Source organism: Choloepus didactylus, chromosome 15 (assembly GCF_015220235.1).
Source record: "Choloepus didactylus isolate mChoDid1 chromosome 15, mChoDid1.pri, whole genome shotgun sequence".
Taxonomy (NCBI): domain Eukaryota; kingdom Metazoa; phylum Chordata; class Mammalia; order Pilosa; family Megalonychidae; genus Choloepus; species Choloepus didactylus.
Genome location: NC_051321.1, coordinates 64,826,462 through 64,845,729, shown reverse-complemented (window position 1 = coordinate 64,845,729; position 19,268 = coordinate 64,826,462). Strand labels below are relative to the sequence as shown.

The 19,268-nt window shown below is 33.6% G+C and overlaps 1 protein-coding gene across 10 annotated transcripts in view; it reads left to right on the top strand.

Annotated features, from left to right (window-relative positions):
• HERC4 (HECT and RLD domain containing E3 ubiquitin protein ligase 4) overlaps positions 1–19,268 on the top strand; it is a 156,768-nt gene that overhangs the window by 73,367 nt on the left and 64,133 nt on the right. For 8 of the 10 annotated variants that reach the window (XM_037805382.1, XM_037805380.1, XM_037805376.1 and 5 more), the window contains exons 7-9: positions 3,288–3,418; positions 11,926–12,086; positions 16,135–16,260. In XM_037805382.1, coding sequence (XP_037661310.1) covers positions 3,288–3,418; positions 11,926–12,086; positions 16,135–16,260 — 418 coding nt within the window. The remainder of the gene's footprint in view (positions 1–3,287; positions 3,419–11,925; positions 12,087–16,134; positions 16,261–19,268) is intronic. The other 2 variants (XM_037805383.1, XM_037805381.1) reach the window with 1 other exon arrangement.

The following is a 19,268-nucleotide window of genomic DNA, read 5'->3' as shown; positions in this document are numbered from 1 at the left end:
ACATACCATACAGTCATCTATGGTGTACAATCAACTATTCATAGTACCATCATATAGTTATGCATTCATCACCCCAATCTATTTTTTGAACATTTTCCTTACACCAGAAAGAATAAGAATAAAAAATAAAAGTAAAAAAGAACACCCATATATTATTTTTTAATGAAATCAGGTAGTTTTAAATTTCATAAAAGTAAAATGTTTTATTTTTCCTTGATTTAAATTAGAATATAATTCCATATCCAGGTATCTTTGCTTTTCTGGAAGAATTTCTTCACAATAAATTGATTGGTTTAAGAAGCATTTTCCTTGTGTGAAATCTACATTAGGAAAACCACATTAAGGAAGCCAGACTTGAATAACTGGAAGGATATGCCATGTTAATGGATATGAGAATAATACCCTGAAGATGTCTAGTTCTTTCAAGTTCATTTACGAATTCAGTATGCGGATCACATATACAAATACCTTTTGATTTAGCAATCCCACTTCTAAGAATCTGCCCCCATGATATGAAATTGTCAATGCACAAGGCCATTTTTTGTGTTATTATTTTAGTTGTAAAAGAACCAGAAGAAATCCAAATGTCCATGAGTAGCAACCTAGATGAATAAATTATGGTTTCTCCATTCAATAGAGTACCATGAACTATAAAATGAATTGAAGATCTCTGTATAACGCCATGGAATGATCTCCAGGATATATTAAGTAAAAAGAGCAAAGTCCAGAACAGATAGATGTTTTTTGTATAAGAAAGGGGATAAAATACGAACATATTACATGTCATTTATATTTTTTAAAATGGTTGAATAAATTGAAAATTAATAGCTAAATCAAATGCACCTTGCCTTACAGTTTTGACTTTGGAATCTGGTAACTGTTACACATAATTAAAAAGCAAAATTATATGTATATGTATGTGTGTATGTGTGTGTGTATATTTAAAGCAATCCTTGAAAATTGGAAACAAATAAATGAGCGTAACTGAATAACAGATTATTGGCACAGCTTCACAAGGAAGAACTATTTAGGTGATTTAAAAATACTGTTTTTCACTGTATTTGCCTAGTGGGAAATAGCCTATAGATGGACCAAATCCACAAAGAAATCTTAAACTGCATTCTGTAGTCTTATTATTAGTTGTAAAATTGATATTATTATTTTTAATATATTACATATTTAGTAGGATAAAGCAAATAAATAGTTATAGTTATTTTAATCTATCATTAGAAACTTTGATTTTCAGTTTAAGAGAAAAAAGATATAAAAAAACATTAAGTAAAAACATTCATATCTTTGCTCTGAGTCACAAATATCAGTATGAACTCTCAATTTATTTTTCTCCTAAAAAGTGTTTTTTCCTAGTGATGGCCACTGAAAGTGTCTAGAAGTAATAAATATGTACAGCCTTAAAGCATTGAGCATCCTTCATCATTTCATTTGCTCACATAAAGGTCTGGGACTCCTTAGAGAAGAATCTGATTCCATGTCTGGGACAAAAAAAAAAAAGATGTATGAGATGAACCTTGGCATTTTGTTGTACTAAAAACAAAGTGTACTAGGGTCTTGTTGGAAGGACAAATTAAAGGAACGTTCACCGGTTATGAAAAAGAATGATGACTGCAAAAATAGAAAAACATCAAATTTGTAAAAAATTCATGAGTTCGTAATGATAATCCTCTCTCCCTATATGTATACAAAGCAAAATTCATTGCTTATCTTTGGAAGTTGCTAGGACAACAACTCATTTTTCTAAGCATTGATAAATAATGAGATAGAATCACATATGTGTCCTGGCTTTCATTTGCAAATTGTATTTCAAGGTAATTTAATAGTTGTTGAGGAAAAGTTCTTTATAGGGGAATTCTAACTAATAAGTCTAAAAGAAATGATAAGATCAGAAAAATCATCATTTTGCACTCCCTAATGAAATAACAGATCTAGGTAGAGAACAACAGCATTAAACTTGAAGGGGATAGATTGAGCTGGCATACTTTGACCAATATATATATATTGCTTTTCAGGAAGAAATTTTATTTCTAACAGTAGAATGAGAAAGTAGATGGGATACAAACAAGGGCTCCATGTTAGAAAGCAATTGACAAAAGAAACATTAGTATGTTCATTTTTAGGTTATTGTGAAGGAAGGAAGAAGACCACTAAAAAGATGAGAAGTATAATGCATGGATTGGACACCACATATATTTTTAGCATCACCAACCAGGCATATGCTTTCTCACTTGATGCAATAAAATAGAAAAATTTAAACATGGCCTGGATATTAGATGATATTAAGAAATCAATATTAATTTTGTAAGTGTGAAAATAGTATTGTGTTTGTACAAATATTTTAAAGTCCTTGTATCTGTTACAGTTATGTATTGTTAAAGATGCATATACATGTAAGGGAAAAATGATTAGATGACTGCAGTTTGCCTTAAAGTACTTCAGTGATCATTCCTCCCTCCCCAATACTCTCCTAATCGCCTAAAAGGGAAGGAGTAGGGCTATCAATGAAACAAAATTATCAGCCTTTGCCAATTGCTGAAATTGAGTGATTATTGCTTGATGGTTCATTATATTTTCTCTTCTGTGTATTCGTTTGAACATACTCCCTAAAAAGTTTTACAAAGGAAAATCAGTTTCCTTATGTAACAATATGTAAAAATATTTGATATTAAATGATGAAAGTAGGATACAAATTTTACAACTACAAAGAATTGAAAAATACAGATTGTGGTTGTATTCAGTTTTCATGGGTTGCTTTCTTTTTCTTTCTTTTTTTTTTTTACATATAACCTCTAATCCAGTTATGTATTTTTATAATAATTTTTTGGAAGACCATATCTATGTTGTAGCAACTATATTTTAAAAATAACTATTTTTGTACCTTCTGATTACATGTACTCTTTTTGCAGAGCTTTTGAGTTTAAGGTTAAAAATCAAAGACAGTATTTTTAGGTTTTGTGAAATTTTATAGGTGTACACTTGAAATTCAATAAGAGAATAGAATGATAAAGATAATGTAGAGAAATTTTATTATTATCTCTTTAGTGATTACTGTATTTTTAAATGATGAGAACATGGTTAAGTACTTTAAAAATATGTGAAAATATTTATCCGTTAACCTAGAATTTCTAAAAGACATTTTAACTTGAAAAGTCTGCTAAATTGTAAAGATGATAAAAGAGGAAAAGTTGCATATTAAAAATCAACTTATTTTCTTGAAAATTAGTTATTTTTTTAATTAGTCATTCTAATGATACGGGGTTTTATCTATTTTTTAGGAAGGTGGGGTGTTCACTTTTGGAGCTGGAGGGTATGGTCAGTTGGGTCATAACTCTACCAGTCATGAAATAAACCCAAGGAAAGTTTTTGAGCTTATGGGAAGCATTGTTACTCAGATTGCTTGTGGAAGGTAAGTTATTATATAAAAGAATATTTTGGTCTTTATAACACTGTTGTTTAGAGATTTACAAATTGTTTAGCAATTTGCAATCTTAGAGAAAACATCCTCTCTCAAGTGACTTATTTTCTGTTGAGGTTGATAATAACAGATGCATCTTATTTTATATTTTATCTTCCTCTCCTTGAAACAAATTTGCCCGAGGCAAGATATAACTAATGTGTATGTAATGTTGTATTTCTTGTATGTAGTAGTACACTTGAAGGGGAACTATGGATTGTCTTTTTTCTTTTTTCTTTTAATCTTTTTTCTTTAAGGTATGAGGAAATTGACCAAAAGCAATTAATTATTGAAGACTTAAAGATTAGTTTGTCATTGGTGAAAATTGAATTGAAATCCTGATTTCCTGATTCCCAGTCCCTGGGAGTAAATAGAAGAGGCAGAACTTTGAAATTGAGATTCACCTTTGGGGTATTTAATTGGACAGACTCCTAAGTAGCAAAGTGTACCTTTATTTGTCACTAGCTTAATTGGTTTCCACCTTCTGGGTAACCTATTCAATATAGTTTAGTTTTCCCAATTGTTAAATTCATATGCGTGGAATCACACTGTAAATCATTCATTTCTCTCTTAACATCATACTTGCATAACTTTCCATGTTACTATGTAGCTGTAGTTGACTATCATTAATTCTCATTGCTGTATTTTATTCAATTTATATGAATATATGATACTTTAAAAACTTTGTGCACTAAAGGAAATTATCAAGGAAATGAAAAAACCTAAAGAATGAGAGAATATAGTTACAAATCATGTCTGATAAGGGTTTACCATCTAGAATATATGAATAATTTCTAAAATTTCAGCAACAAAAAGACAATCTAATTTAAAAATGAGCAAAGGACTTGAATAGATGTTCTTCCAAACAAGATATACTAATAGCCAAAAAATGAATGAAAAGGTGCTCAATCAACATCATTAGTCATTAAGGAAATACAAATCAAAAACCACAATGAGGTACCACTTCACATCTACTAGCATGGCTAATATTAAAACAAAACAAAACAAAACAACACAATAATTGTTGGTGAGGATGCAGAGAAATTGGAACCCTCATGCCTTGTTGGTGGGAATGTAAATGGTACAGCCACTGTGGAAAACAGTGTGATAGTTCCTTAAAAAGTTAAACACAGGATTAACATATGACCTAGCAATTCCACCTCTAGGTATATTCCCAGAAGAATTGCAAACGACTTAGAGCTGAACTTGTCCCTCAGTGTTCATAGCACCATTATTCTCAATTGCAAAAAGGTGGAAACAACCCAAGTGTCCATCCAGAGATGAATGGATAAACAAAATGTGGTACAAACATACAATGGGATATTATGCAGCCATAAAAACGAATGAAGCTCTGCTACATGCTGCGACATGAACTTTGAAAACATTATGTTGAGTGAAATAAACGAGATGCAGATACACCTTATCAGATACATGATTTGCAATGATTTTCTCCTGAGCTCTAGGTTTCTTTTTTACTTTTAGTGTACAAAAGCTTCTAATTTTATTGAAGTCTAATTTATCTTTTCTCTTTTGCTGCTCATTCTTTTGGTGTCTAAGAATCTATTACTTAATTCTAGGTTATGAAGAGTTTCTCCTGTTTTTTAGGTCCTTGATCCATTTTGAGTTAGTCTTTTTTTTTTTTTTTAATTTTTACTGAGATTGTTCACATGCCATACAGTTATCCAAAGATCCAAAGGGCACAATCGATTGCCCACAGTACCATCATACAGCTGTGCATCCGTCACTACAATTATTTTCTTTTTTCAATTTTTAGAACATTTTCATTACTCCAGAAAAGAAAGACAAAAAAAGGAAACTTGAATACTCCCATACCCCTAGCCACACCCCCTACGTTATTGATTCATAGTATTGGTATAGTACTTTTGTTACTATTGATGAAAGATGTTAAAATACTGCTAACTGTAGTACATAGTTTGCAATAGGTATTATTTTTCCCCTATATACCCCTCTTATTAACTTCTAGTTATGATGTCATACATTTGTTCTAGTTCATGAAAGAGATTTCTAATATTTGTACAGTTACTCATGGACATTGTCCACTACAAGATTCACTGTTTTATACAATCCCATCTTTTAACCTCCAACTTTCCTTCTGTTGACATATGTGACTCTCAGCTTCCCCTTTCCACCACATTCCCATACCATTCAGCATTGTTAGTTATCCTCACAATAATGTGTGCCATCACCTCTGTCCATTTCCAGACACTTACGTTCAGCCTAGTTGAACATTCTGCTCATAATAAGCAACTGCTCCCCATTCTTGAACCTTGTTCTTTATCCTGCTAACTTATATTTCATGTCTATGAGTTCACATATTATAATTAATTCATATGAGTGGGACCATGCAATATTTCTCCTTATGTGTCTGATTTATTTCACTCAATGTAGTGCCCATGAGGTTTCTTCATCAGTTTTTTTAAGACCATTTTTTTTTTACCCACCATAGTTTCCATCCTAAGTAAACAATCAGTGGTTCCCTATATAGTCATATATTTATGTATTCACCGCCATCACCATTGTCTATATAAGGACATCTCCATTTCTTCCACAAAGGAGGAGGAAGAGTCAAAGAAGGCAGACAAAAGAAAAAAAGATGACAGGTAAAAAGCAACAAAAGGAAAGATAGAGTTAACCTAAAGTAGAATAAAAGAGTCAGACAACATCACCAATGTCAAGAGTCCCATACCCTTCCCTATGTCCCCCTCTTAAAGGCATCTAGCTTTGGTATATTGCCTTTGTTACATTAAAGGGAGCATAATACAATGTTTTTGTTAACTATAGTCTCTGGTTTGCATTGATTATATTTATTCCCCAATACCACCCTATTTTTAACACCTTGCAAGGTTGACATTCATTTGTTCTCTCTCATGTAAAAACATTTGTACATTTTATCATAATTGTTGAGCACTCTAGGTTTCAGTGAATTATACAGTCCCTGTCTTTATCTTTCGTCTTTTGTTCTGGTGTCCCACATGGTCCTAACCTTCCTCTCTTAACCATACTCATAGTAGTCTTTGTTCAGTGTGCTTAGATTGCTGTGCTAACATCACCCAAAATTGTGTTCCAAACCTCACTCCTGTCTTTTCCTTTCTGTCTGTAGTGCTACCTTTAGTATTTCCTATAGCGCAGGTATCTTGTTCACAAACTCTGTCATTGTTTGTCAGAGAATATTTTAAACTCTTCTTCAGATTTGAAGGACAGTTTTGCCAGATACAGGATTCTTGGTTGGTGGTTTTTCTCTTTCAGTATCTTAAATATATAACCCCACTTCCTTCTTGCCTCCATGGTTTCTACTGGGAAGTCCACACAGCCTTATCAAGCTTCCTTTGTATGTGATGGATCACTTTTCTCTTGCTGTTTTCAGGATTCTTGTTATCTTTGACATTTGATAATCTGATTATTAATTGTCTTGGTGTAGGTCTATTCAGATCTATTCTGTTTGGGGTACGCTGCACTTCTTGGATCTGCAATTTTATGTTTTTCATAAGAGATGGGAAATTTTCATTGATTATTTCCTCTATTATTATTTCTGCCCCTTTTCCCTTCTCCTCTCCTTCTGGGACACCCATGACACATACATTCATGCACTTCATGTTGTTATTCACTTCCCTGAGTCGTTGCTCATATTTTTCCATTCTTTTCCCTATCTGTTCTTTTGTGTGTAGGATTTCAGATGTCTTGCTCTCCAGTTCCTGAGTGTTTTCTTCTGCCTAAGATCTGCTGTTGTATGTCTTCATTGTGTTTTTCATCTCTTGTGTTGTGCCTTTCATTTCCATAGTTTCCGCCAGTTGTTCTTTCAAACTTTCTATTTCTACCTTATGTTTGCCCAGTGTTTTCTTTGTAGCTTTCATCTCTTTTGCCATATCTTCCCTGAACTTGTTGATTTGGTTTTTTATTTGATTTAGCATATTTCTTTGAAAATCTTCAATAGATTGTTTCATTAAAGTGAAACAATATCTCAACTATATCTTGATTGAGGTGTAAGTTTGTTCCTCTGGGCCATTTCTTTGTTTTTCTTAGTGTATATTGTAGTTTTCTGTTGTCTAGGCATCTGGTTTCCTTGGTTACCTCAATCAGATTTTCCCAGACCAGAACGGATTCAGATCTCATAGTGGGGTTATATTCAGTTTCAAGTCTCCCTGCAGGTCTGTCCTAAGAGTTTGACAGACTTTCTTGTGAGGTCTCTAGCCACTGTGCTTTTCCTAACCTGCCCAGCATGTGGCACCTGTCAGCCTGTTGCTCTGACTGGTGTAAGGAAGTGTGGCCTCTTTAGTTTATGTTTTGGCTGTTTTCCCCCAGGGTATAGGGTCTAGTTCTTAAGAGAAAGCTGGACCCCACCTCCTTACTCTTAGGGCAGATAACACCCCCTAAAGAGTTATCATGTGCATTTGAATTGTGGTCTCTCTGACTGTTATCGCCACACCTGTCTGGGTCAGAGCGCTGTGAACTGAAAATGGCTGAGGCTCTTTCCTCTGAGCCCCTCAGGTTGAGAGAGAGAAAAAGGGACAGAAACCCCCTTTTAGAGCCGGTACACGACCCCCCCAAGTTTCACTCATTGGCCAGAGGTAACACCGGTCTTCTGGACTTCCCCTCCCGGGACAGATGAGTCCTCTGGTTCTGTAAGGTCAGTCGTCACTAAAAGCCTCTTTCTGCTGTTAGGGGTTTGAAGCTTATATTCAGCAGTCCACATTTGTTAATTCAAACCCCAGTTGGAGCTCGGTTGAGCTATATTTGCTTGCTGGGAGAGTGCTGCTTTCTACCACAGCGAGGTTTTGTAGCTTATCCTGTCGTGGGGGGAGGGGGCTCCCAGCGTGAGTCCTCAGTTTTTATTTACAGATTTTATGCTGCGATCTCAGGCATTCCTCCAATCCAGGTGTATGGTATATGGACAGTCATGGTTGTCCCCGAGCAGTTATTCCAAATTATTTACTAGTTGTTCCTGGTTGTTCGTTAGTTGTTCTAGGAGACTAACTAAATTCCACTCCTCTCTATGCTACCATCTTGCCCCCCTCTTTGTCTTTAAATGGGCCATATTGTTGGTTTATTTACATATGTGTTTATAATTACTAATGTATTTGGGTTTAAACTGCCATTATATTTTATGCTATTTGTGCCATCTCTTGTTTCAATTTCTTTCTCTTTTGCCTTCCTTTGGATTCAGTTTTCTAATGCAGCTTTTCCCCCACTAGTTTGGACATTATACTGTCTTCGTTAGTGGTTAACCTAGAGGTGACAACATTCATTTTCAACTTACAATGATCAATACCTTTTCCTTTTTCCATACAATATAAGGACCCCCATTTACCCCTCCCAATTTTTTTGTTTTATATATATTTTTAAATCCCACAAGAACATTGCTTCATATTAACAATATATATTTAGAAATGCATATGTATTTACCACTTTTTATGTTCTTCCTGCCTTCCAACTGGTATCATTTTCCTTTTTATTTGATCAGCATCTGGAATTTGCTTTGGTGTGGATCTGCAGGTGGCAGACTCTCCTTTGTGTACCTGAAAATGTTTTTATTTCACCTTCATTCTTGTATATTTTTTGTTGGGGGTGGAATTTTAGCTTGGCAACTACTTTTATTCAGCTCTTTGAAGATAATATTCTATAATTTTTTGCTTTGGTTATTGCTATTTAGAAGTCAGCTGTTAGTCAATAGGTTGTTTATTTGAAGGTAATCTCTTTTTCTTTACCTGTTTTTAAGATTTATTTTCATTCTCTCTTTCTTTAGTTTTGATATCCTTTGTTGAGGTATGGATTTCCTCTTATTTTCTTATAGAGCTTTTTGAGTCCATACAAAAATATCTTTTATCAGTCATGGGGATCTGTGCTGTTATGTCCTCAGTTATAATTTCTGTGTTCTCTCTCCTTGCCTCATGGGACTCTGATTGGAAGTATATTAAATCTTTTCATCCTACCCTGTAGCTTTACTCTCTTCTCTCTCTTCCACTTTTTATTTTGGCTCCTCTTTGTTGCTTTCTTAATTGTTTTTATGATTTATATTTCAGTTCATTTATTCTTCTTCTGTATCTGTTTTTGGTTAAATCCATCCTTTGAGATCTAGATTTTTGTGGTTTTTCAGTTCTAGTATTTCTTACTGCTTCTTTTTAAATTCTGAAATGTCTTAGTTATTTTAATATTTCCAGGTCTCTGTCACTTTTCAAGCTTGGCTTTTATTTCTTTGGACATTAAAACAGTTATTAAACGTAGTTGTTACAGAATCTTGTGTTTCATAATTGGCAATATCTGAAATCTTTGTGCATCTATTTCTGTTTTTTCTTCTTTCTCCTAAATTTTGTTCATGGTGTCCTGTTTCTTTATATGTCTCATTTTGTGTACTTGACCATGTATTTGGAAAACTGTTCATGGGAGTGATATGGCAAAGACTTTCCTTTTCTGTATATGGATCAATATCTAATTATAAAAGGTAATTAAAAGCTCAACATACAAATGAGCAGGAGTGTTTACTGTCAGATACTTGTTCAAGTTGTTAAAGAGGTTATTATAAATATATTCTACCTGAATTTTTAGAGAGCTCATGTTTTCTTGTTTATTCCTTTCATGAATAATTCATTTCAAGGCTGTAAATGAATGTAGATAATTTTTTTCAGGTGAAATATCTCATTAGTCCCTTGTGAAATATCACACAAATTATTTAATGTTATCCAGTTTTGCAGTTCTTAACAATTAAAATGTACATGATTTGAATATTTACTCTTAGCTTTGTAAATGCTACTCTCTCCAGCAATTTTATCTGTTTATTTTATCACTTAACTGTTGGAGAAGTGGAAAATTTTCAGTTATTTAGAGTGAAATCTAAAGACTTAACCTTCAGAAGGAATGTTGGTAGGTATCTTGATCAGTTTGATTTCCAAGTGGTCAATACTGTAACAACTATGTATTATTCCTTATTGAATCATTGTTAAAAACTTGCTAAAAGAAGCAGTCAAAGAGCACCAGAAATATGAATCCACCAAGGAGATGATCTAAATGTCTAGAAGTGTCTTTGAGCTACTATATCAAATGTCAGACTTAAGATAGTTATGTTCATTCAGTGACTTTTAGCCCTGACTTCACACTATCGTCACTTGGAGAGTTTTAAAAAATACGTATTGTTTTGTAGGCTTAGTCCTACCATCCTAAATGATATCTCAGAATTGTTTTCTCATTGATTTTATATCTGATTTTCTTTGGACTTTTTCTTTCCCAGTGACCTGAAATTTCTTAACACAAAGTAGTCCTGGGTTTTTTAATATATTATTTTACACAATATATGTAGGACTTTTTTTCCTTGCAATTTTATTGACATATAGTCACATACCATACAGTATCCAAAGTGTACAATCATTTATTCAGAGTATCATTATAGAGTTGTGTATATGTAGGATTTTACGTGAAATAAAAGACCGGCAGATTCGAGGGGGGAAAAACCTTAGAAATTGGGGAAAAAAACATACTCTGAAATAAAAAATTCTGTGGATAGGTAAAAACTGTTGATTGGACACATTCCTAAAAAGAAAAGTAGTGAATTGAAAGATAGATAAAGGGAAATTACTCATAAGGGGCATGGGGTCTAAGAAAGAGAAATATGAGAGTTTAAGAGAGTTGGAGAATATATTAGGTAGGTCCAACATTTTTTCTAACGCTCTTCTGGAAGTTGAGGGTAGAACGGTTAGGAAACAGGCAGTATTCACAGAAATACAGTATTAGAAGTTTTCAGACTTGATTGAAAGATCTGAAACCTTAAATTGAGGAACACAATTTAACCCTTTCCTAAACGTACAGTAGTGAAACATTAGAGATGGTTGGATAGGTTCAATGAGAGTAGTTTTGTGGATTTTCTTCACCTTCTTTCTGTGGTTTCCTAGGTTTGCTCCCATCATAGTACCTCCAAAAGAGGAGTCTGGATACATAGAAGTAGTGATCGGTTTCTTCAGAAGAAAGGAAACATTATTTTTATCATAAATTGGTATATATGCCTGACTTTCTGATTGGTACTGGATTACTTGCCCAGTTCTTAGCCTGAAACTTTTGGGTGGGGCCCGACTGGTTAGCCTTCAATAGTCTGTAAGCCACTAGGCTAGAACCTGACAGAGAGGGAAGAGGAGTGGGGAACTTACTTGGACAGCATATTTAGATGCTACCTCTGTAGCTTATTAATCTCTTAGAAGGAATTCCAGGGTAGATCTGGGCCTTTTAAATTTGGGCATTTGTGGAAAATTTCTGGGCCATGCTTATGTAGTCTACCTTTGTGATACAGAGCTTATTCAGTAAGGCTATTAATGAATATTTTATACAGACATTTTAGAAATGTAATGGTTTAATTAATTTATTAACAGAAAAATTAGTTAATATTTGCTCTACTTTTCTAAACATCTATTATTGGGAAGGTAACATTAAATCTGAGGTTTTCTATCATTTTACTCTAGGCAGCACACTTCTGCTTTTGTTCCTTCATCAGGACGAATTTATTCTTTTGGACTTGGTGGTAATGGGCAGCTCGGAACTGGTTCAACAAGCAACCGGAAAAGTCCTTTCACTGTAAAAGGAAATTGGTTCTCTTATAATGGACAGTGTCCACCAGATACTGGTAAGTTCTGTTATATTAAGGTTTAGCTACATACATTAAAGTACTTATTAAAATGTTATTGTTAAGCATTCTGTGTTTGAAATGAAAGAATTCCAATATACATTGTTGGGTGAAAATAACAAAATGCAGAATTGTGTATAGGGTTGCTTAGTTTATTTTTGCTTACATGTGCCTACTGGAAATCTATGAAAACAAAGTAATAAAAGTGGTTTTGGGAGTGAGTGGTGCATATGGGAGCTGGGTGGTAACTAGATATTAGTGGGAGGGAGTTTTATTTGTATACTTTTTTCTATGTTTTTGAAATTTGAACCATATGAATATATTACCTATACAAAATAATTGATTTTTTAAAATTTGATTTTTACATTCCTGTTGCTCTAGCCAAACCTTTAATTTATTTTTGTTTTTTATTGTTTTTTAATAGATGATTATTTTTCTATTGACATTAATTTATGACTTACAGATTTTTAAGTTTTCTAATGCTATCTCATCTGCTTCTTTGACATGTTGCAACCAAGGTGTACTTTCCTTTTCATATTTCTTTTACCATCCTAAATGATTTCTCAGAATTGTTTTCTCATTGATTTTATATCTGATTTTCTTTGGAATTTTTCTGAGTTATTGGTCTTGAGTTGGGATATAAAAAAATCACAATAAAGGCTCCTAAGGTCAAACTTGGTAACCGTTAGTGAAAACAAGAATCCTAGGCCTTCTATAAAGTAATGTAAAACTTGAGCCTTTTATATGTGTTGTAGACTTTATTCACAGTGGTGAGCATAATGTGAAGGTTGTCATTTGAAAAGATCCATAGCTTTTATTGTTAATACCTGGAGGATTTTGGGAGGGCAGGGGTGTAATCAAAAGGCTATTTCAGTTATGCTTATATTAATCAAGGTCAGGACATGATCTTTTTTTAAGGCAGTTTTATTGAGGTATGTTCACTTACCAGATAATCATCCAAAGTGTATAATCAGTGGTTCACTGTATCATCATATAGTTGTGCATTCATCACCACAATCAATTTTTGAACATTTTCATTATTTAAAAAAAAAAAAGTTAAAAAGGAATACCCAAAACATCCCATACCTCTTACCCCTCCTATTATTTATTTATTTTTTGTCTTTGTTTTCTTACTGATCTGTCCATACACTGGATAAAGGGAATATCATAAGATTTTTGCAATTACACAGTCACATCTTAAGGGCTGTATAGTTATACAGTCAGCTTCAAGAATAAAGGCTACTGGGTTACAGTTCCTTCTAGCTATTCCAGTATTTCCTTCTAGCTATTCCAGTACACTAAAAACTACAAAGGGATATCTATGTAATGCATCAGAGTAACCTCCAGAATGATCTTTTGACTCTTATTTGAAATCTCTCAGCCACTGAAACTTGATTTTGTTTCATTTCTCTTCCCCTTTTTGGTCCATAAAGGGTTTCTCAGTCCCATGATGCCAGGGCCAGGAGTCATGTCCACATTGCCAGGGGGATTTATATCCCTGGGAGTCATGTCAGGACATGATCTTACCATTTTTTCTTGTTTTGATTCAATTTTGTGCCTTTGAGTTTAGAATATGGCTCCATTCTCTTCTGGTTACTCCTAGCTTTGAAACACACATTTACTTTAGTAGTATTGTTTTCCTTGTGTTCTTATTAGCATGTTGGTATTTCATCACATCAGCTTCTTCTCCAAAAGGCACTGTTAATAAACTAATTAACGGATTTTGTAGTTTTAAGCAGCATGACTGCAGCAAGGAATCATGTATCTTGTCACCCTTGAAACAGACTTTTAGATGATTTTCACTGAATGTGTAAGGAGAGTGAAGTATTCAAATCAGACATTTTAGCTACAATTTAGTTTTACCAAAAGTTGTTGATAATCATTTTTTATTATGCTAGAGATGTGTAGGACAAATTTACATTAACTAGTTAAATTAAATTTTTATACTAACTGCTAAGGATTAGAATTTGGGGTTTTCAATTTTAGCATTTATTTCTATTATTTTCTTCAAAATATACCCAAAGCAACTGTAAATTGACGAAATGGAGTAAATTACAGTGGGAAAAATTGAGTTCACTTTAGGGTAGTTGTTCTTTAATTACTGAGAACTGTATCCATAACTGAAACCTATTTCAAACCATACTTCTTTTATAATTGGATATAGTAAGCAGAATAATCCACCCCCCACCCCCAAAAATGTTCTTGTACTAATCCCTGGAATTTATGAATACGTTACCTTACATGGGAGAAGGAACTTTGCAGATGTGGTTAAGACTTTAAAATGGAGAGAGTATCCTGGATTACCTGGGATTGGGCTAATGTAATTACAGAGATCCTTAAAAGTGTGAAAGAGGGAGGCAGAAGAGTTAAAGTCAGGGGATGATGTGACTCCAGTAGAATGATTAGAGGTATGCAACATTTCTGATTTTGAAGATGGAGGAAGTGGACCATAGGCCAAGGAATGTGGGTGGCCTCTAGAAGCGGGAAAAGGCAAGGAAACAGATTCCCCCCTAGTGCCTCCAGAAGGGAATGCAGACCTACTTAAACTTTGATTTTAGCCTGGTGAGACCCATGTCATCTTCCAATCTGTAGAACTGTAGATTGTTTTAAGCCGCTTTGTTGGTGATAATTTGTTGTAGCAGTGATAGAAAATTAAACACTGGGTAATAATATTTTACAGTATGACCAGATGGTTATGCCAGTCATAATCAAGGTTTAGGCTTTTGTTTTGTTTTATTTTTTGCATTTTAAAAAAATTATAAAATAAACAACCTAAAATTCACCATAGTAACCATTTTAAAGTGTGCAACTCAGCGATATCCAGTACATTCACAGTGCTGTGCATCCAACACCTCCATCTAGTTCCAAAACACTTTCATCACCTCAAAAGAAGCCTGCACCTATCAAGCTGCCACTCCCCATTTCTCTCATCTCTGCCCCCTGTCCCAAGCCCCAGTCCCGGCAACCATCAGTCTGCCTTCCACCTCCATGGATTTACCTATTCTGGATATTTCTTATAGATGGAATCATATAAAATGTGGCCCTTTGTGTCTGGCTTCTTTCGTTTAGCATATTTCTGAGGTTCATCCACATTATACACATTTTGTTTTTCTGTTCATCCATTGGTTGACATTTGGGTTACTTCGACCATTTTGCTATTGTGAATAGTGCTGCTATGAATATTCCTGTACAAGTATTTGTTTGAATACCTGTTTTCTTTTGTGTATAAATCTGGGAGTGGAATTGCTAGGCCATATGCTAATTCTATAGTTAACATTTTGAGGAACGGTCGTTTGGTAATTCTATGGTTAACTTTTTGAGGAACTGCCAAACTGTTTTCCACAGTGGCTATACCATTTCCACTAGCAGTATACAAAGTTTCTAGTTTCTCCATATCCTTGCCAACATTAAAAAAAAAATTTTTTATTGTAGCCATTCTAGTAGATGTGACATGATATCACATGATGGTTTTGATTTGCATTTCCTTAAAGATTAATGATGTTGAACCTCTTTTCTTGTACTCTTTGTCCATTTTTATATCTTCTTTAGAGAAAAGGTTATATAGATTCTTTACCTACATTTTTTTTTTACTTGTACAAAATTATTCATAACAGTTTTGTTCATGATAACTAAAAAATATATAAATAACCTAAATGGAATAACATAGATTAGAATATTACTTAGCAATAAATAATATAACCAAAGAAGTTAGCTAGAATGCAGTAGAGAGACAAATGTGGAAAATGTATGAGAGGTAAAAAGACAAGAAGAGTAGAGTGAAAAGGTATAATATATGCTTAATCAGAGTCTTTTGCCCATTTAAAAAATTTTTTTGTTCTTTTTGTTGTTGAATTGTAAGAGTTCTTTATTCTGGATACTAGACTCTTATCAGATATGTGATTTGCAAATATTTTCTTCCATTCTGTAGATTGTTTTTTCACTTTCTTGTTAAAGGTTAGGCTTTTACCTTCAGTTAGGGCTGTGCTACAAGGTTCAATTGACAGATGCAGTATGAAAAGTACATTGAACTTATGCATGGCTCTGACAGGAGGCATCCAGGTGAAGAAGGCTGCTGGATACAGAAGCACTGAGGTGGAAAGACAACGAATTTTTTCTTCACAGAATTCAAGGTGGCCTTGGGAAGCACAAAGAAGTCAAGGAAAAAAGTACAAAGTTTAGTATAAATTTAGTATAATTTACTGTCATGTATTTTTACAAATATTGATAAAGAGAGAACTTCTGGAGTTTGAGGTTTGTTAGCAGATTGTTATTATTTTTCCCTTAGAACTCCAATATTGCTGCAGAGGAGCCCCATGGTGTCTTGGTATTTTTGTTAAGGATTCCAGTAACTTAAAAAAATTTTTTTAAACACTTCAAAATATATGTATGTATGTATATATTAAATAGAAAATAATTTTGATGAAATTAAAGTAAACTGCAATAGTTAACTGTATCTATGTAATTTTTATAGCCAAGGTTGAAAAGTTAGAAGTTAAATGGATTTAACACTTCCAAGCAAAATTTCAATTGCATTTTTTTAAAGAGCTAGACAGAATCATACAAAAGTAGTCAGAATAATAAATAGGTTTTAAAATGTATTAAAATAAATATATATTGTTGAAGGACAATTTTTACATAGATAATTCCATGATTTACATATAAATATGAAATGAACATGTGTGACAGATTTTAATTTATTAATTAATAAGGAAATTGTTAGGTTTTTTGACTGGGAAGAGAAGAACCAAAACTCGATCAAAGGAGCTTTGTTGTGTGGCCATGTGCAGGCAGGCTGAAGCCTAAGATGGTGACAGCCCCCAGTGAGGGGAGTGGTAGGGCTTATATAGGATGGTTGGAGGGAAGTTCTTTGTCTAGGGAAGGGGAGCTGGCAGGTCTAGGTTGGCAGTTTCTTAGTGGCTACTTTGGGAAGGGGGTAGCTGGCTAGTTTCCATTGGCTGGCTTGGGAGCGGGAACTTGGGACCGGGAAAGTTTAAAATTTTAAATGTTATCCCAAACTTGCAGAATTTCTAAGGGGGGTGGGGTGGTGGCTCATGGTGGACTTACAGAATTTCTAAGGGCGGGGGTGGGGTGTTACCTAATAGAAATAAAATATTGCAACTAGTTCAGAGGAAAATACAAAGAACTACATATATATGGGCAAATAAGGAAAACTGAAATAAATTTAGAAATAAATGCAAAACCGGCTTTTTCCACAGGGGAAAGGAAATCATTTGTCTCTCAAATAGGCAGAATTCATTGCATTGTTATCAGTTAGTTACAATTTACAGAATTGTAAATAATTCACAGACAGTGAAAGTAGGAGATAGTCCTGAATGGTGCTCTAATTAGGGACATACAGTAATTTTTTTTTTCCCCCTATTTCAGAATCGTCACAATTTTTCCTGACAATGTATTTTGTAAAGAAGAGTAAGGAGAAAGTGAACTAGCCCTACTAGATATGACAACATATTATAAAACTGTACTAATTAAATCAGATTATTGATGTGTGGATAGACATTCAGATTAGTATAACTTAATGGAAAGTCCAGGAAAAGAAAAATCATTGGATAGGGATTGCATCTAGGTTTTGTTTCATGTTCAAACTCCAGTTGATTGGTAATGGATGCTTGGAAATAACGTGTTGAGAAGGACTTTTAGGACACTTACTGGAAAGAGAGTGTCAAGATTGTTTATAAGTTGTATGTTACAGCTGGAAGAAGTAACACCTTTTTAATACAGTTTTTAAAATGCCACCACTAATCTGTAGAGAAGGGGGAAGAATTAATCAACACATGAAAACGGAGTAGGGGGAAGGGAGTCAGTTTATATTCTAAACTCAAAATATATACTAAAATAAATTATAGATGGATTAAAGAATTAAATGTAAAAAGTTTTTAAGACAGTTAAAAAAAAACGATTCTTTGAGGATGAGGAAAGCCTTTCTTAGCATAAAAGAAAGTCATCATAAAGAATTAGATAAATACATTTGATTAAATGGAAAAATAAATCTCCTGTAAATCAAAACATGAAGAGAATTAAGTAAATGGTTATTTAGGAGAAATATTTGCAGTGAATACAACCTAAGGTCACTAACCTGAATATCCAAAGTGCTTATACATGTTGATGAGAAAAGCAGTAAGGCGCCTAATAGATGAATAAGATAAACGTGAAGACATCTATTAGACATCTAAAAGATAAAGGGAACTAATGGAAATTCCCAAAAGAAATTTATGTTACTAAGAAAAATGCAAAAATTATTGCCCTCTTTAGTATCAAAGAAGTGCAAATGGAAAAAACAAGAGGATAGTAAATAAATAGAAAGGATCAAGCATTAATCCTTTTCTACCATAGGATAACTACATAGTAGATTAGGGGAAGGTAATGGTCAGCTAGAAGATGAAGAAATGCTAGCACGTGGACGAATGCTACCATTTTTCAGCCTACAATGAATTAATAGTCTAAGCATTGAGCATCAATGATTGCTAACGTCACAAAAAGGAACTCCTTCATATGTTATGTGTACCTGATGGAGGAACATCCCCTCACTTCCTAAGTAATAGTTTTACCAAAATAATCAAACTGATAGAAGCCTCTCTAGATTCATCTATCAATTTACAAGAAATACAGAAGCAAAACATTAAGAAGCCCATGGCAATATAATCAGCAAAATCCAGTTTGCAGGTAGCCTTGTAGGACAAAATGACTGGGTTTCACAAATTTTTTGGAGTAATAATGAAAAGAAAATTAAGGATAATAATGTTTGGTATCCAACTCTTAGCCTCTGGATACCCATCCATGGACCATAGATTAATCATCCCTCTTCCTGGTAACTCTTTTTATGGGGAAAAATCATGTTTAGAATAAATCTTTTGAGGAAGCGAACACTTCTATGTAGACTTGAGCATGATGTAGAGAAAAATTTTAAATCTTATGGGTGACTTATTTAATGTATTAGATTTACTCTATAATTTGTTCTAAAAGTTGTTTTGGCCTTAGGACATTCTTGTGACTTGTGGAAATTTTGGTCATATTAATGCTCTGATCTCTGAATCCTTTATTATTATATTCTAAGATAGATTAAAAATAATCTTATATTTAATATGGATATACATTTTTACCTTTATAGATAAAACATCGTGCTAGGGAATAATCAAGGAAATTAAGTATGGTTCCTTCCTTGAA